The 19,894-nt window shown below is 43.8% G+C and overlaps 1 protein-coding gene across 2 annotated transcripts in view; it reads left to right on the top strand.

Moving 5' to 3' along the window:
* Window positions 1-17,285, top strand: part of LOC138725395 (extracellular calcium-sensing receptor) — a 79,793-nt gene extending 62,508 nt beyond the window's left edge. For both annotated transcript variants that reach the window (XM_069866299.1, XM_069866308.1), the window contains exons 5-7: window positions 9,459-9,689; window positions 13,179-13,302; window positions 15,822-17,285. In XM_069866299.1, the coding sequence (XP_069722400.1) occupies window positions 9,459-9,689; window positions 13,179-13,302; window positions 15,822-17,272 (1,806 nt within the window). In that variant the 3' untranslated portion in view covers window positions 17,273-17,285. The remainder of the gene's footprint in view (window positions 1-9,458; window positions 9,690-13,178; window positions 13,303-15,821) is intronic.
* Window positions 17,286-19,894: the final 2,609 nt, after the last annotated feature.

Genomic DNA, 19,894 nt, shown 5'->3' with positions numbered 1-19,894 from the left:
TCTTTTGTCATCTCTCTTCTCCCTTGGAACTAGTGAGACTCACTAATTGCAGTTAATTGAAACAACACTGTCCAAACAAGCATTTTGACAGACTCAAAATTGTTTCCCCTTATTCCTGTTAAAAAAGTAATTACAATGAAAAATGGACTGTGACTTGAAGGTCATATTTTGAAGTTTGACTTAAAAGAATGTATTTGCACTGAATATTTGTTGACTGGATTTCATATAATGTTTCCCTATGTAAATCTTTGGTTTCAGAAAAGCCTATAGTTGAGATGTATGCAGAGGATATTCCCACTTTGTTTATTTCTTCATATATCATGTGGATTCAATTAAGGCCAAGAACATGAAAATTTCTTGCTGCATTTTCCAGTCATGTCACGCTTAGCAAAATCATTATCCTTTATGATAGCATGCTTAAGCAACGTGCTGTTAGCTATCAGCTTTGCATTAAGTAGTAGAAGCTCAGGGCTTGCATTCTGTCGTGCACTTATAACAGCAGGTGTGCACATAGCCAGCACGAGTTTTGGAGGAGCTTCAGGAAGCAAAATATCCTGGTCCCATACTTATTGTGTCCTGAGATGTCCTAACTGATACTTATTAAGTATGAAAAACCACCTATGTGATGCCAAAATACTGTGGAATCATTTCTTAATTCGTGAACCTCTGTGACTCAGCATACAGGTCCTTCTGAAGCATTTTAAATCCAGTTTTGCAATGGCATCCAGGCTTCTGCAAACACCAGTACATACTTAATGGGATTTTCTAAAGCATCTCAGTTATACCTGACTTGTGCAGCCTCTGTTGTGAAATCCACTAGGCCTGTGGGTTTGAATTCTTCCTGGACATCCTTGTAAACATAGTACTGTAATAAGTCTGACCCTAAATCAGATTAGTCCCATTTTATATCAAGTCCTGTTTTGAAATGCATGCTTTTGACATTTTTGGCTTAAGTCACTTGCTTCTACTGTGGTAGTAGCTATTAATTTGTTACTTCTGTCACCTTTTACTGTGAAGAAAGTGTCAAAGTTGCTGCAGTCTGGAATCAGCAAAGCAGTGTCTCTTGGCTGCTGGCTAGGAAACCACAGAAGCTAACCCATCGAGCCCAGTTACAGGCAGTTCAGCTGGTCCTTGTCCTAGGAAACTCTCAGTTTCATCAGTTCACAAGCAGACTGAGCACTCACAGCATAGCATGAGATGAAGGAAGCACCAAGCACCTTACACTGAGCAGTAAATTAGGTGATTCCAATACACTCCAAGTTCCTCCCTCTCCCAATTTCTCCAGGTTTCTATTGGAGGGCCTGCTTCTCTCTCACAAAAGAGAAACAAAATGTATGCATTCTGTTCATCAGCACTGTTGCTGCCCCTCCTTGAGCAGAAGGCACTAGTCAATGGAAGAGAGGGAGACATCCATCTCTCAGCTGCCTAGGGATCTTATAGCCATGATGGAAACAGAACCAAATTAAACCAATTATCAGTTAAAATATGCAGTTCATCACATCTTGTCATGGCAGCTAGATGTCCTGTGCTTCTCTGGAGTCCTGAATAAAGTCAGTCAGCTTTGCAGGGGTAGGGGCCTCTGCTTCTGTGAGATTATGCCACCTCTTTCCTACAAATGATGACACGCGTCATAAATGGTTAAATAATCCTACACTTTCATTTCTCTTCAAATGGAAGTCAGACTGACTGTCTAAGACCTATCATCACCACCTCTGGACCTCTCTAATCTTCCTTTAATTTTATTCTTCTTTTCTGATCAAGTAACTAGAACTAACTGCATTTTCTAGAGGAAACTGTACTGTTGATGTACACATTAGCACCATATTTTCAGTGTCATTGTCTTTTTTACATTCATATCCCAATATTTTGTTTGCTTTTTCAACTGCATAATGCACAGAGCATTTTTTACTGAGCTGTCCTAATGAATGGACCTTTGTCTTGAGTAGTTAGTTTAATTTCAAATAAATATGAATATTATGAGGGATATGGTTTAGTGTTTGGTAGGAACGGTTGGACTCGGTGATCCGGTGGGTCTCTTCCAACCTGGTTATTCTGTGATTCTGTGATTAAATTATTACTGCCAACATATGGTACGTTGTATTTGTCACACATTTAGCCTTCAGCTGTGCTGTCCATTGACCTACCTATCTTTATGAGGATTCTTATCAAAACACATGAGCTTTGAATGTTGAGTTATTTTCAGCCTTTGCACAGCTATTCCTGAGTCTTGAGCTAAACTCTTCGTTCCACATTATTTTAGAGGTCACTGGCAGATCTAGCCTTTCACCAGAGCTGGGATATCCACCCCAACTTGCCAGAATTCCTTTGCAGTATTGTCAATGAATCTCTGGCTGACTATCAGTGTTCTTTCTCTTCAAGTCCTTGACACCACCCCTTTTTCCAGAGTTTATCTCCCTTTGTTCATCTGCACTTTTACCAACATGACGGTTTCGGTCCTGGAGTACAGCCCAGTCCTTGCACAGTAGATAATGACTGTTCTTCATTATTTTAGCATGAGTTGTCCAGTATCCCAACTACAGGCCTGTCACTCCTTGTGCATGACGCCGGACATGTGTAAGAGAAAGAAATCCCATTTTGTTGTGAGATATTTACAGCAACAATCCCAGCTCTGTTCCTGGGTTCCTTTAAACTTCTTCACCTGTGTTACAGTGGACAAACAATATTAACAGTCACTTCTTCAGAGCAGAAAACCAATAGAAACCATGCAGCTTAGGTGGAATGTCGCAGGTGTTGCACAGTAATGAATCATGTCTTCCATTGACTGAAGAACTTGGTTATCTTTTGACTGGCCTTTGGAAAGAGGCAAGGTTAACACTGTTGGCATATGCCAACATCTTGGTTTAAAAACAATCCTCAGCACTACATGTTGTCCCCCACGATGCACAATGGGCAGGGGAGGAGGAGAGATTATAGTGGAGGAGGGAGAATTCCACTCCTGCCAGCAAGAAGAATTCTTTAAGCATAACGCCTGAGTGCAGTTCACCTTCCCCCAACTCAGGCTTCTGGAAAAAAAGTTACTGACTCAAGGGGCTAAGGCCAGTGCCTTCCTACCTTCTAAGCCATTTGTGTCAGAATTCGTCTATACTGTGATGACAGCGCTGCCTTTGGGAGAGCCTAAGAGTTGCCCCCACGTAAAAAACAGACAGAACAAGATAATCCAAAGTAGAGAACACAGCAAGAATTAAACATTGATATAGACAGTAGAAATTAGACCTCTGCTAGAATTTAAATAAAGATTGACACATAGATAGATGGAAACAAAGAAAGAAAGAAAAAAAGAAAAAGAACAAACTATTGCTTGAGGGAACATTTCTCTTAAAGTATTTTACAAGTGGCTCTTTCAGAACTGGCATGGGCACTTTTTTTACTGATACCTGACCACTGGCAGAAATCAAATCCTGTACAGCATGACCACTGGGCTAATGAGATAGCCGAGCTCTCAAGTCCTTAAGCCTATTACAGCATTATGAAAATATCTTCTCCGGGTGCTTGACTAGGAATCTGAAACATGAAGGGAGAATGAACCCTCAGCAATTCAGAATGAAAGGGAGGACCTGCCATCTTCAGTGCCATCACCAGCTTTTTGTCTTCACATTGAACTATGAGGTGGAATTGTTCACTGCTCTCACGATGGGCACCCTACCAAAACAAAGGGAAATTTGATGCTCATCAGTCCAGAACTGTCTTACAGGTCTGGTTATGTCTACATAAGCAGAAATTAAAAATCAGTGTGGGAAAATGTATGTTAACTATCAAGGCAGGATTCCTTGCAGCTGTAGGTAGGAGGGAGAACCATTTGTCTTTTGTTGGGACAGGCACTTGTAAATGCCCAGGTTCAGTTTCCTTGCAGGACCTCTTGACCTAGCAAGGAAACACATTAAACCAAAGTCCATAAGTGAGCCAAGGATATTAAATCTATGCTGGTACATGAAGACTAGATAAGATCCTGCCACAATTGTGAGAGAGTAAAGAACAACCCATAGCTGATCTGTATACTGATGCTTATTTAAGAATTAACAAGACTAAAGCCTTTAACCTGCTCACTATCTTGCTCACATTCCCCATTTTAATTCAGTCCAGCTGCTATCAAAATGCACGACCAGTATGTACTGCTTTCAGCTTGCAAGCTTGTGCTCCAGAGTAGAAAATTTCAGGTTTGGACATTCATGCACACGCACACTGCTGCCCCATAGCGTTTACAAATTAAGTGTGGGGGAATTCCCTCTCCCCAGCTGTACTAGTGACACAAAGTTAATGTCTACTGCAGATCAAGAAAAGATGGAGAAACAGCAAGGTGGCAAGGCAAAACAAAAGTATTCAGTGGTGTTTATTAAAAGTGAGACAGCATCCTTCAAACAGCTGAGTTATGTTGAGGGAGTAAAACTAGAAGGATCATAAACTCTGGCAAGTTAAATGTAAAAATAAAATAAGGCAAGCCAAAAAAATAGAATGAAGAGCAGGTTGTAAATGAGGCAAAAGCTCATAAATTCTTTTTAAAACACTTCGGCACTACGAGTGTCTGAGTATTTGATATTAACTTCAAAAGACAAGGTAAGGCCATGGCAGAAGAAAAGTGTGCTCTTTATGGACAAACTTGAGAAAGTTCCTAAGTTGGTTTATTTATGGGGGCCATGTAGAGGATCTGTCTGATATTGAAGTGACTGTAGAAAAAGCTACAGGACACAAGAGAAAAATGAGCCTTAATGCTTTGGTGTCAGTGAATGACATGCCAGAACTCACAGATGAAGTAGCTGAAGCGGTGGCTGTGGTTACCAACCCCTCACTTAAAACAGTCTTGGGCCCTGAGGACTTTGAAGTTGACAGATTTTACATCCATTTTCTAAAGGATTCTAGAGGAGATCCATGGGACTAGCAAAGACTGACTGAGGCCATTATTAGAAACTGTACTGAAAAAAAAATAAGGAAGGAAAAGTAGAATATACTGAGGAGGAGAAATTATGACTTTTGGAAAAAAAGCCCTACCTCACAAACCTTCTGAAGTTCTCATTTGAAGGCTTTGGGATGCATGTGGGTAAGAGAGCTCCTATTCATAGACGATGCTCAAGCTTCTGAAAGGCTTCTGGTAGTCTTTCACTAAATTCAGTCCTCACATGGACGAACAGTTGGTTGAAAGATAGTCACCAGAGGATAAAAATAAATGGTCAGTTCTGTCTAATGACAAATAAGATATCTTCAAGCTTTAACAGGTGATTTGGTGGACTCCTCAGGTCTGGCTGAGTAGTAGTCATAGGAACAAGTGAACTGTTAGGAGTAATCATACTGAAAAAAGGGACAGAAAGGTAAACAGAGTCCTTGGGGGCAACTCACTAACCCTTGGTGCATCTCACTTCAATTCCACATGCTGGTTTCAGAACTGGTGAAGGAGAATGGGAAGGTTTGGAGAAGGGTCAATGGAATAGCTTCTGTACAAGAAGCAGCAAAGTGAAATAGGGCTCATCAGCCTGGGGAAGAGGGACCTGAAGAGAGATATGGAGAAATTTTTTAAATCTTGAAAGGCATGGAAAAGATGACTAGCAAATGACAGTTCTTTGCCTCTTCCAACATAAGCACAAAGGGAATGAAAATTGATTAGTAGCTGCTTTGTTCCAGCAGGCAAGAAGAGGTACTTTTCTCATAAAATGTAGATCTCCTTGATGTAGGAGGCTGTGGATGTGAAAAGTCTGCACAGGGGAACAACACAAATATGTGATGTCATGGAAGAAAAATACATGGCGGGTTATCAAGTACAAAGACCTTTGTCTCAGGAAGTCAATGGGCTGCAAAATGTGTGAGACTGTTCTGGGAAAGTATCACATCCCCTTCTACTCTTGTGTAGGCATTTGCTGTTGGCCATGGTCAGGAACAGATCTCAGGGAGATGGGCTGCTAGTCCAACCCAATACAACTGTATTTATATTATGTTTTTATGATCCTTCCATAAGAGTAGAAACCACATGACCCAGAATATCCAGCCTGGATGAAGCATGAGGTGCTATGTGGCTTGGAACAGCCTTACCAAGAGTAATGGGAGGGTGAAGCAGAGGGCAGCTTGCAAGTCCTTTCTGATAATAAGTGTTCTAATTGTAATTCATCATGGAGCCTGTGAAAGAGAGGAAAAACAAAAATGAAACCAAGAAAAAAATTAAGGAAATAAATATATGAAGGCAGCAGCTCGCACAAACCTCTCCCCACAAGCTTCCACCAGCTGCTCACAGTGTGTTCAAGCTGTAAGGTCACCACTTCTTTCATAAACTCTTGGTTCCAGGATATGATGCATGCACTCCTGACACGTGCTCTTGCCCTCACTGAAGCAGGGTCTTTTAAGTCTTTGTGGATCGAGCCCTGGGTATTTACGTTTCTAACTTTAGTTACAAAACACAGTGACACATTTTTAACTGTAAAGCCTTTGGCTAATCATTGATAGACCAGTGCCTGTAAAAGAGTGCTGTAGTTATTCAGAGTCTTCAGCTTCCTCTTTTAAAGTTTAGTGTTCATATATTACTTGACTGATTAAACCATATTTTCATCCTATAGAGAGCAGAACTTGTGTGATATACAGATAGCATCCTAGGTTTTTCTTACTGCCTTAAACAGGAACATATCCTAACAGCCATTCAGTTACCATTTCACAAGCTGCCCCTCAGAAATGTAGGCTTGAAGGCCAACTTTGGTATTTACTGGAAAGATAAAATGAGTGTTATTATTCTTGTTGTTCCTATTGCCCCTCCATTTGGAATTGTAAGTAGGGCACACTTCTTTCCTTCATCAATGGATACACCTGGACTCTTCTGCTCCTTAGCATAGCTGAAGCTGCCATTCTGTGCCTAGGGAGAGACAACATTAGATGCAGATCAGTGTTTTTGTAAACATGGATATTTACCCACCTGACAGAGACACAAGCTCATACATGTAACTGTTTATAACCTGAATCCTCTGGTGTGGTGTTGAGGGGAGTGACCAAGGAAAACACGCTGCTAATCTAATCCTACAAAACTCCACCAGTAACCAGGTGTATGTATTACTTTATAAGAAACCTAATGCCAGGAGGTAAGACAAAGGAATAGACTAATTGAGATGAATGTTATGAAATTAAATAAATAATAATGCATCCAGAGAATCCAGAAGTTTCTCTACCATTCATCTCATTGACCGCAAGACCAGCCAGCCTCCTGCCACTGCAGATGGCCAAGAGAGGCAGGACTTGAACTGAAGAATCTTCCAAATGGCTCTTGCAAGATTGCTTCCTAAAGTATATAGTAACTGTAGTCAAAAGACGTTCAAGGTCTGCCCCTCCTGTCTATACAGATAACAGTGGATCCAGCAGTGATGTCCAGTCAGGGCATCACAGTGTTGTTCAACAGAGTGCTGCAGTGTGCATGACAATGTGTTGGTGTAGGAAGGAACATGGCTTTCAGCTCATCATAATGACTCAGATCTGACCTGGATGTCAAAGCTGTGGGTGTCACCCTGTGGTGGCTGCTAGAGCCTGCAGAGGAATGCAGGTTCCCTGCTTGGGACCTACACTGCTGACAGATGAGGTTCCTTTAACATGTCCTAGATTGCAGCCCCACTGCAGGCAAGGCCAAAGTGAGTTGATGCAGTACAGACGCCACTATGGACCTGCACACCCTGTGTCACCCGTTTTTACCTCAGAGCTGCCTTTGCTTTGTTCTTGCTCTGTTCCATGCTGGACCAGGCAAGCAACATTTTCCTGGGCCCTTCAGGGATGACAGGGAGGAGAGGAGAGCAGTCTTCTCTTTTCTTCCCCACAACGCACAATGCCCCAGATCACAGCAAAGTTCCAGAGCAGAGCACCTTCGTTTGCCATGTCCATCAGAAGGTGAGGTCTTCTCTGGCTCTTTGGTGAGATCACTGCAGCCGCACACTTTATGGGGGAGCTGGTCTACAGCAGGAAAGGGAAAGACAGGGAAAAAAACCCTGCCTCTGCCATCTCATCCATTATTCAAAGACTGAATACTATGGCAGCAATTTTATGTACTTCCATCAACATCACACAAAGCTAAAAAGGTATTGCCAGACACATCCTGTGGAGTACTACTATGATTTCTCCAGACTCTCTCAGGATGACATTGATATAGGCAGTGAGAAGAAAGTATTTTAGTAGCTCAGGGGATTTTAGTTTGAGATAGGAGGATCCCAAAAGGAAACAGAGAAAAATGAGACAATGTAGCAAAACTGACAGGAATTAATGAAGCGATTCTGTTCCTCTGTCCCTGTATTTCCACGTGAAAAGGCTTCATCAAAATAATATTGTCTGTTCCCTGTCTATCAGGTGAAGAAGGCTCTGCCTGACCAGACAAATTGAATTCATTTTGTTTTTTCATACATTTTACCATCCAGGGCTTTTTTTTTTTTAGCATCTTCAGGTAAGAGAGAGAGGACTGGGCATACAGGCTGTCACAGACACTAGAACCACAGGAGCAACCCAGTGTTCTAGGAACAATTGACAGCCAGGTCACCTAGCTTTCCAGAGACAAGGTCTGCAGAGAAACGTACTAATAACATCTATTAAATGGGAGGTGAGGGGAGGAAATCTGATAAGTGCATAAACCAGGACCTAACTTTTGAAGAAAAATATGATGTGAATGAATTATATCATAGTTGCCAGTACTGTCTTCCTTTCATGCTGCAGTTTCTTTGGTCTACCTGTCAGGCTATCTAGATTGTGAATTTTGCAGCTGCAATTGTTCCTGGGATAAACTGCTTTTGTCCGCAGCATATGACAGTTTAAGGCACGAGATGAAAATTACAGGAGCCAACACATGGGGACAGGCAGAATGTAATTACTTGAAACTATACAGCCAGGAGACAAGAGCCAAAACCACCAGGGTATGGATTATCTAGGCCTGCCATGTAGCAAACAAGCTTGATTTGTTGTTTTTTACAGAGGTGCATTGGGCCTGAGGTTTTTCAATAGAAAATCAAGTTTGAATTGTTTCTCAAGCATTCCCATTTTTGAGTGATTGATCATTCAGAGATGAGCTATGCCACCTGAGCACAGTTAAGCAGAGTGGTTGCAAGAGCAGTGTTAAGAGTGTGGGTGACTGAAACACTTCAGTGGCTGCTGCCACTTCACTGCCTCTAAAGGGGAGCTGCGGGCTTGCAGGGGTGGCTGGAAGGGACTTGAAAGGAATGCTAAAAGGCTGATGGAGTAGCAGCTAGTAAGCAAAGTGTTACAGATGAGGGCTGGCCACTCTGAGGTCCATGATATCTTGTGCTGTCTTACGAGGTTTGTATAGGCTTTGCATCTACATGTGGTATCTATGAGAGAAAGCCTGCTGATGTTGTAAGTGATTTTTAATAGATTAAGGAGTGTAGTAAAGTGATTATTTCCAGTTCTGTCCCCATAGCAGATGTGTGCTGTGGTAGGGTTGTGACACACAGGCATTCATGGTGTGTATCTCTCTCTCCCTCTAGGTTCTCAAGCATCTGCGCCACTTAAATTTCACCAATAATATGGGGGAGCAAGTGGATTTTGATGAGTTTGGGGACCTGGTAGGGAATTACTCAATAATCAATTGGCATCTGTCTCCAGAGGATGGCTCAGTTGTCTTTGAAGAAGTTGGGCACTACAATGTTTATGCCAAGAAAGGGGAGAGGCTCTTTATTAATGAAAACAAGATCCTGTGGAGTGGATTCTCTAAGGAGGTAAGTACTTAGATCTTCACAGCAATGTTTCCCAAGTTTTCCCCAGGTGAAATTTGAACTAACCCTGCACAATACTGTATTGTGGCTCCATGTCTTATTAAAAGACCCCTTCATCTTATGGTATACATGGTCTCTGCCCTAGTCTTTCACGCCCCCATTACACATTTCTGGAAATAATGGGCAGCTGCTTCTCCTTTCCTATACATTTGATGAGCCTGGGAATTAATGCTTCAAATAATACATTTTTTTCTGACCCAAGTAGTTAGCTTGGAATTTTTAAAGCTTTTTCCACAAGGATGAGACATGTATTATGTAAGTCTGGTTGATGACTAAGTCAAGCTTTCCTGAGGTCATTATTTTCACTGCTGGAAACAGCCCTCTCTTCCACTCCCACTACCTCTGTATCAAGAAGTGCCTCTCCTTCTAGTTAAATTTGCAACTCATTCTGCTGGCATTTCCCTCCAAGTCACAGCGCCTTCCTCATATCCTTGTGCTGCAAAACAAACAGACCAAGCCCTGTCAATCCGCCCAGTTAACTTGAATATGGTGCTCAAACAGTGGAACACACCAGTACCTGCTACCTTTTTTTGCTCCATCACAATGTGCTTGTTCACTCTTAGAAGTACATGATGTAGCAATTGAATTTAGTCAGGCCTACATCCTTCTCCACTTTCTTGTATATGTTAGATCTTCTCAGCATAAGTGTATTTTTGCCTGCAGCCAGTGCTGTGTATCCCCCACGTGATCTCTGTGCAGAGATCTCTGGAAAAGAGCCAGGTACGCTGCCATCATAGCCAGCAGCAGCCCACTCCAGCCTATACAGAAATCCTGGCTCCCAGAGGGGATCTGGCTTGTGGCTTGGAAGGCAACACAGGGAGCATCAGCTTAGGAATGTCTCTGCCAGGCCCTGCTGCAATGTTTAGACATGTTAAATCAACACCTGATTAATGAACGAGGCAAATCACTTCCAGGTGATTATTCACATTCCATGACAGATCAGGTAACTGTTTCTGTAGAAGTTGCTTTTACCTAATATAGTTATACCATCAGTTAAGTCTTACCCTTACTCCAGATACCCCAGCCTCACTCGTGGTTTAAATCCAGAGCTCACTGAAGGAAGCGTGGGTCACACAGAGCATGCTGCCACAGAATACTGTCCTCAGGCTTTTCTAAGCCCAGCTGGAGACTCTGAGCCCAAACTACAAGTAGAATTAAAACCTCGTGGTATTCTAACCCCTTCTTCTGATCATCGCAAATGCCACTGGCACCTCTTCCAGCAGTCAGTTTGGTCTAAATTCCTCCAGCAGTACAGTGTTTATCTTCATACTCTGTCCTAAACTGTTACACATGTGAGTGGATGTTGCTGGATGATGCCAGGGCATGTAAATTCTGTGCCATTGGAGAGAGTTGTAATCTCTATGTCTGTTGCAGCTTTTTTTTCCAGTCTATAGAGTTTGAATTTCTTCCAGATAAACGGCTCTGCCCAAAGACAGCAGCCAGTACTTCATTCACTGAAGCTTTCTGTGCCTCCATCATCCTCAAAACAGACTAAATGTAGTTAATTTTAACAGACTTCACATTGGCCAGACTTTCAAAAGAACAAGTTAAAAAATAGGTAAGATAGACAGATGTGTTTTGGCAGAACTTCATTAAATTCCCCACAGAGTACTTAAAAAGGCAGCCAAAGCAACCTCAAAAGTACTAGCAATTAATCTTTGAGCAACGTGGAGGATGGGTGATGTCTCAGAGGATTAGAGGAAGGCAATTGTAATACCTATTTTTAAAAGCAGATATAGGAGAGTCAAGGGACTTACACACAAATGAGAAGAGCTTCAGTAAACTAAAAGACTTGATTAAATAAAAATTATTAAACAGTTTATAAACACTTAGGGGATAATAAACTCATAAGAAAAAGTCAACATGGATTTGTCAAGATGAAATCATGCCAAACCAATTTAATTTTCCTCTTTGGAAGATCAATCAGCGTAGTAAATAATGGAGAAGCAGTGCATGACTTCAGTAAGGCCTCTGATTCAGCCCTGTTCAAAATCATCAGTGGCTGCCTAAGGGAAGATAGTCTAGACTGAAGTCCTCTTGGTGGATGCACAACCTGCTGAAAGGCTGTCCCAAGGAATGGGAATTTACAGCAAACCATATTAATAGCAATAGGCATTAACAAAATAGGCATTAGCAAAGAGTCCTTCAAGTGGGGACCCACAGAGTTTTGCTCTGGATACGTGTCTGTCCAATTAATTATTGCAGCCTTAGAAACAGTGTTCCCAAACTGTGATGCAGCTAAACTTCAGAGTGGCAGGCAATGATGATTGCTCTCAGCTGCAGGTGTATACCTGAGACATAAAATGGGCCACTGTCTGTGTCTGAGGTCAATTTCTAAACCATACCCCAGACTCACTGCCTCAGTGCATCCACACAGGAACATCCCAGAGATCAGCAGTTCAGCAGCACTTGGACAGACTACCAGAAAACTTCCAGAAGGGTGCATGGAAGCTTCTAATCAGGGTAGCCCTTAAGTACGTACATGTTATGTACTTTGCTGGCAGTGGAAATTGTGGGTTTGTCTCCCCCGAGCTAAAGAAAGCCATGTTCTGTATCAGCTGTCTTTCTCTAATTCAGTTTGGGAAAAGGTGTGCTCAACCTCAGGTCATGCTTCTGTGTAAAAAAGGCCCAAGCTTCCAATTACTATGCTGAACTCCCTGTTGTCTGTGTGCATTAGCATGTGGTGAGCATGTCCACGCAACCACTTGCTGCCAGGATATGAGCATGCCCAGGTGGGCTCGCACGCAGCATAAAGACACAACCAGCAGGCGACCCCAGCTCATCATTTGCAGCAGCAGAAGACTGGAAGCCTTTGGATCTGCATATACCTGCTGATCTGCATCTTGGGATGTACAGTGTTCTAAAAACAAGGCCCTTCTTTCGTATGAAAGCTCTTCTTGTTTAATTAATTTACCTTTTTCCTTTCTGGGTTGGAGAGGGTCTTCAGGAGAACAGGAGGAGGTGGACTTCAAGAAACTGTTTTAATTCCCACAAATCATTAGCAGTCAGTATGTAATATATGGGATTGGGGATCAGCAGTCAGAGCCTATCATCTCCAAGGCTGACTCAGATTCCTACCAGTAAAGGTTGACTGTCTTTTCTTTTAACCATCTAATGACCTTCTTATATGTGTATCATGAGTCAAGCATCAGTTCGCAGTACCCACAACACAACAGAGATTACAAAGATCTGCTGATCTTCCTTACCATCCCTGATGTGTTCTTTCAAACAAATAGTGCTGCAGTGGGTTGGGGAACAACTACTGTGCAAAATGTCTCTGTTCTGTGGAGGGAAAAGATGAAACCCTGAGTCTTTCCACCCAGCATGCTAATCAAGCATTAACACCCTTGGAGTAAGCCCAAGGTCCTGCTGTAGGAAGGCTGTACGTGGGGCACTGCCACCATTTACCCTCTTTGGGCTCTTTTCTTGCAGGTGCCTTTCTCTAACTGCAGCAGGGACTGCCTCCCAGGCACGAGGAAGGGCATTATCGAGGGAGAGCCCACCTGCTGCTTCGAGTGTGTGGACTGCCCCGATGGGGAGTACAGTGATGAAACAGGTAATACCCACAGAGCTGCTTTGGGGTTTGAAGAGGACCATGCAAGCCCTCTGAGTGTTATCTGCAGTTGTGCTGACGTCGTTCCCCTGCAGTGCTCAGCTGCAGGATGCCTTGTGGCTTCACAGAAAGTCTGGAGGGACTTTCGAAAAGCTTACAGGAGTTGAGTCCTGTTGTCCTCAGGTCCTATCTTCTGCTAACCCTGCCTGTCCATTGTGCTTTGGGAAAATTAGACGGTGAACATGAAAAAGGACTTGCATATATAGGAATTCTCTCAGTCAGCCACATGCAAACTCCGTTGCACAGTAGCAGTAACATTTGTTCCTCAGAAAAAACTAGAGGAAGAAGAAGACCCTTCCTACCCAAATCCTAAATTCTGTAGTTATCTGTCTACATCCAGCCTTTCCTCATGTTGTCAGGTTTTTTTTTCCTGCTTTACAAAGAAATAAAGTTTATTTCGTCCCTAACTTCACAAGCAGAGAGGAATATTTCCCTTTATGGGGCCACCAACAACAGCAGTGGCATTGCAATAGAACAGAATTTCTGGGTCCTATGAAACACCCACGGACAACTATTTTGTTGACTTCAGTGGGAGCTTGGGTCAAGCGACTTAGGTTCTGCATAGCACACACTGCAGACCTTGCCTAATATAAAAACTTCAGTAAGATGCTTGCAAAAGTGAACAAGGGTTCTCCTTTAGGAGAATCTGTGTCCTATCAGACAGGAATGATATTTTTTTAGCCTGAGCGTATAGGATACCTGGGAGGAGCATTTTCAAATTAAATAGAAGCAATTCTGGTCATGTGCTATAGGGGTCTTCTGGTGGTTTTCACATCATTTTGGGAACTAGCACCACTGTGCTGGTGAAAATTGAGGAGTTGGGGGGGCAGCTGGCTTCTGACTCCACAGTTTCCTGCTGCTATTTCAGCTGACAATAATGCTTTTTATTTCCCATACATGACAGTTTTATAGGCACAGACAGCAGTTTTACAAACAGCCTCACCCAGTGATGCTATCGAAGGAGACAATCTGTCATGTCCTTTCCCAGCTGCTTACAGCCATCCTTTGTCTGGGAGCAATGCTGGTACTTGTGCAACCATAGAGCAAGTTGGGTCAAGTCTCTGGTCTACCTGATAACAAAGGACAGGTTGAGTTTCCAGCTAGAACAAGAAGCTGCATAACCTCTAGTGCTAATACAAAGCAGAGGGCAGGAATGAGCAGCCCTGGGGGAGAAGGGAGATCAAGTTTACTCCCTTCAGTGACAGCATGATCTCTAAGTCATCTCAAGACAACAGTGAAAGCACATGTTTAGGACACAGGGCTAAAGAGCTGCCCCTGTCTCTGGTAGCAGCAATTGAATTCAGTGGTATATGAAGTTATCTCCTCCTTGCCTGCAGTTTGCAACAGGCCTCCAGGTAAAAGGCACAAGAAAAATAAAAATTAACTGAATGGATGTAAATTAAATAATGTGGTGATGGGATCTTCTGACTGAGCTTTTGCTTCGAGTGCAAGTTTTTCACATGAACAGCTTAGGTAAGGCAAACAGTCCTTAGGAAAGCATTATCGTATCAGGTCACGAATGCTCCCTCCAATCACCCCTTGAAATCCTTTGCCCTCAGGGAGAGATTGCTCTGAAGGAGGTTTCTGAATGTTTGTTCCCACAACTCACTGCAGCCCATCCATATGCCACTGGGATCCTGAAGGCAGAGGTAGCCTGTGACTTCCAACTCACTGCTCTCAGCCCCTTTCCACTGCCATCTAGGGAGTCATGACTCTTCCCACCAGCACACAAGACCCATTTGGTCAAAGAAGAAGAGCAGAAGCAGCAGGTCCTTGCCTTTTGATCCTGGCAGCCATTGGAGATCTATGTTGCCATCCCAGGAGGCACAACTAGGTTCATGTAGAGGAAGGAGATGGAGCCATCAATTTTCCCTTTGCAAGTATCAGTAGGACGCTTTGCTGGGTATGGGGAGAGCGATATCAACATGAAATGAGGATGTGCTGGAAGTCAAGGGCATTGCCTGCCTTCAGGGAAGCAATTTAAACACCTGTAAGACTCGCCTCTATGGAATATGAAATAGGCTCTCAAAGCACTTAAGGAGGCAAGCACGTTTTTAATTTTCTCTATAACAGAGACAGGCAGAATGTTTCAAATGATGATAAAAGTGTGAAATAGAAATAGATGGTAAAAATGAAGGAACAAGAAAGAGAGAGGGACAGAACCTGTGTAACAGCCGATAGCAATCCAAGTTTTATCAAGAAATTAATTCAAAAAACATGAGTACAGGGCAGGACTCATTTTTAAGCTGGAACTAAGCATGCTTTGTGTTTTGCTATATAGCCCATGGAAGGCTGGCTGTTTCAGTGTAAAAAACACCGAGACACCAACATACGATTCTGGAAACCTGCAGACACCCGAAGGGAACACTCCATGTATTTAAGGTGAAGGACACTGCTACCTGCCATAAGTTTCAGCCTCTCATTCTGACAAATCTCCCCTCTCCCTGTCACTTTTTTTTCAGATGCAAGTGCCTGTGACAAGTGCCCTGAGGATCACTGGTCCAATGAGAACCACACATCCTGCATCCCCAAGCAGATAGAATTTTTGTCCTGGACCGAGCCCTTTGGGATTGCTCTGACTCTCTTTGCTGTGCTGGGAATTTTCCTGACTTCTTTTGTCCTAGGAGTCTTCACCAAATTTCGTAACACACCCATTGTCAAGGCCACAAACCGGGAGCTGTCCTACCTCCTCCTCTTCTCCTTGCTCTGCTGCTTCTCCAGCTCATTGTTCTTCATCGGCGAGCCCCAGAACTGGACTTGCCGTCTGCGGCAGCCAGCTTTTGGCATCAGCTTTGTCCTCTGCATCTCCTGCATCCTGGTGAAAACTAACCGTGTCCTGCTCGTCTTTGAGGCAAAGATCCCCACAAGCCTCCATCGAAAGTGGTGGGGCCTCAACCTCCAGTTCCTCCTGGTCTTTTTGTGTACATTTGTGCAGATTGTCATCTGTGTGATTTGGCTTTACACAGCCCCACCATCCAGTTACCGAAACCACGAACTGGAGGATGAGATTATCTTCATCACCTGCCATGAAGGCTCTCTGATGGCCCTTGGCTTCCTCATTGGATACACGTGCCTCTTGGCGGCTATCTGCTTCTTCTTTGCCTTCAAGTCTCGAAAGCTGCCTGAGAATTTCAACGAGGCCAAGTTCATCACCTTCAGCATGTTGATCTTCTTCATTGTCTGGATCTCCTTCATCCCTGCTTATGCCAGCACATATGGCAAGTTTGTCTCTGCTGTGGAGGTGATTGCAATACTGGCTGCCAGCTTTGGGCTCCTGGCCTGCATCTTTTTCAACAAAGTCTACATCATCCTTTTCAAGCCCTCCCGCAACACAATTGAGGAGGTGCGCTGCAGTACAGCCGCCCATGCTTTCAAGGTGGCAGCCAGGGCCACACTGAGACGGAGCAACGTGTCACGTAAGCGCTCCAACAGCCTGGGGGGCTCCACCGGCTCCACCCCTTCCTCCTCCATCAGCAGCAAAAGCAACCACGAAGACCCTTTTCCTCTGCCAGCCTCTGCCGAGCGCCAGCGCCAGCAGCAGCGTGGGTGCAAGCAAAAAGTCAGCTTCGGAAGTGGCACAGTCACCCTGTCGCTGAGCTTTGAGGAGCCACAGAAGAACGCCATGGCCAACAGGAATGCCAAGCATAGGAACTCCCTGGAAGCCCAGAACAGCGATGACAGCCTGATGCGGCACCGGGCCCTGCTTCCCCTGCAGAACAACGAGCCCCTCGGTGCTGAGCCCAGCTTCCAGGCAGCTTCCAGTCCAGAGACCAGCTCACAAGAGTCAGTAGTGGGAGAAACCAAAGAAGAGGTACCAAGCCCTGAGACAGAGCCTTCCATGCCATCGGCTAACTCCCGAAATTTTATAGGCACTGGAGGTGGCTCTGTCACAGAGAACACAGTACATTCCTAACAAAAGAAGATTGTGAAGACTACACCAGCCCTCCAAAGAGGAACTTGTTCACCTCTTGCTTGTGAATGGGAAAGACAAAAAAGACACAGCCCTGTGACACAGCCCCACCACACCTTACTGCTAGCACCGGCAGGGTAACACACGTGCCTCCAGAGGAAGGACTGTGTCTGGGGAGCCTTGGACTGAATTTGCTTTCGCTTTATTGAAACCAGGACACCTCAGAAGGACAAGGGAAGATCACCTCTGGTGGGGCTTAAGCAGAAGTCTGCGTGCTGCCTTGCCTCTGTAAGCTTTTCCTGCCAGACTGCAACTCAGCTGACTATGGGAGGCACTAGGCAATTCCACTATACACTGCTTTTACATTTATGTATAATATTCATCTTTCCCACTATGTATAATATTCCCTCTTTATCCAGTATATGTGATCTGTAACCATGTGCATCAGGACTCTCAGCTCTACAAAAGCAAGGTACACGGTTTCGTTTGGGGAAAGCACAGTCGTGAGGAAAATAAAAATGCCCCCAACATCCAGCATGCTGTGTACAGCCAAGGGTGTGAACATGTAAAGTATTTAATGTGACAGAGCGCCCTGCTATTTATATTTAGTAATGTCCCAGTCTCTCCTTTCTGCCCAGTTGGAAATACTGGACAATACTCTTCATAGACTCCATTGCACTAGACCAAGCTACTAGGTTCCTACTGGTTTCCTCCAGCTGAGGTAGCTTTACCTCCAGCCTGCCTGCTTTGGTGGAGGGGGAGAACAGCTTCTAAGTTCCTCCAGAGAACAGTGTGAGAGCACAATGAGATGTATCCTTGATTGATTATGTCGCTAGTAGTTGTATGCTTAACAAAGTGTTGCTGCTGTAATATTCCACATGGCATACATGGCTAACTCTTTCACACCATAATCAGTGTTGTGCTTTGCCATATTAATCTGCCTCACACCTACACAGAGCATTGCACTAGTCGTGACGATACTGGTGGGCCTGATACAAAGAAAATGAAACAAGATGAAGATGGAGGAATTAGGGATGGAGAAATAGCCCCCAAACGTGCTAATATGATTGCAGGAGTGGGTGAATATCTGAAGCGTGTGTGCTAGTAGGTGACTGGATGAGGAAGATATACAGGCCTGGGCTCTAAGATGTGCACACACACAAATGGGTAAATTGGATATGCTTTGGTTCCTACAGCCCTCCTACTAGGTTATTTTCTTCCTGGCCCAGCTTGAAGACAGGGCACCTAGCACAAGAAGGGTGGACTGTACCTAAAGAAAAACAGTAAGGACTTCAGTAAAGAACATAGCAGAACTTCCTTACTCTTGACACTTGTCCCGCTCCCCCAAAAGCAGACGTAAGTGCTTCTGGTTTTACAAGGTATGTCTCTTTCTCCTCCATCCATGCTGGAAAGTTTGGAAGTAAGAGAGTTGTTATTGCAGCCCGATGAGAGAAAAAGTACCCCTTGACAGCCTGGCAGAATTGGGTAGGGTTATGCTGCAGAATTTATTTCTCCCTTCCCAGATTCCACGTGTAACAACAAGCATCTGGCATGAAGATGTCAGTACTCTTCCTCATCAGACAAGAAGGTAATCTACACCACTGTGGAAAGGTGCATGGGCCTGAAGCTTAGTGTAAGCAGAGATGAAAGGACGGTGTGAATGTGTTGGGGAAAATGCCATAATTCTCTTGTTACTGTTTTTGCTTGGTTGTTCTTTTGCCAGGGCAGGTGAATAAAACTTACAGGTGACATTACTGCATAAAACCTTGTTTTGCTGCCTCCACTTGTTGCTGATGATGAAGCGGAGCTTTGGCTTAGGAGAGCGCAGTAGAAGTCCATAACCCCAAGAATCATGCTATTCACACAAGTTATTATATTTCAGACCTTTTGTGGATCTGTTACATCCATCTCAAAGTGGGCTCAAATTTTAATTATGCCATGTAAGAACTAATCCAACTTTAATTGTAAGGCCTCCAAATTACAATCTTTGATTAAAGCTATGGCACAGCTGGTTAAAAGAAAAAAAAAAAGAGAGAGAGTTTGAAAACACAAATCCTTGTGGCCACAACTTTGGAAACCACATTCTGCCCCTGGATGCATGGGGAGTTGCTCGTTGCTTCTTAAAAGTCAGTCACTTCCCGTGGCTGCTGGTTGTGGCTTAAAGACCCAAAGTCTCCTGAAGTATAAATGCACGACCAAAACCGGGCACTAGATGGCAGGAAGGGATAAAGAAAAATACTTCGGTTATGGCCTACGTTTCAAATAATCTCAAGAGCCGAATAGTTTTAGTGCCAGTGAATCATTCCTACAGGCCAAAACCAGCACAATAGCCCCTGAGGTGAAGATGACAGCACTGAAAGCATAGCAGTGCTTAATGAATGAAGTGAAAATGACACCAGGACACAAACCGAAGACTGTGCATGAACACAGGCAATGTGAGCAACAAAGTCGCCATCGGCTGCCTTGTTTAGAGAACAGTGTTCACAGGCTATGCACACAGTAGGGAATGTTGAAATCTGAGTATTTTTTCTTCTCTGGATGGTTTTCATCCTTGAGGTGTTTTTCGTTCTTTACATCTGCTTAAAAGGAATTTGTACCCTGGCACACGATGAGGTTCTAAAAGCT

This window comes from Phaenicophaeus curvirostris, chromosome 1 (assembly GCF_032191515.1).
Source record: "Phaenicophaeus curvirostris isolate KB17595 chromosome 1, BPBGC_Pcur_1.0, whole genome shotgun sequence".
In the NCBI taxonomy this organism is placed as follows: domain Eukaryota; kingdom Metazoa; phylum Chordata; class Aves; order Cuculiformes; family Cuculidae; genus Phaenicophaeus; species Phaenicophaeus curvirostris.
The sequence above is the reverse complement of the archived record's forward strand: the minus strand, read 5'-3'. Positions and strand labels throughout refer to the sequence as shown.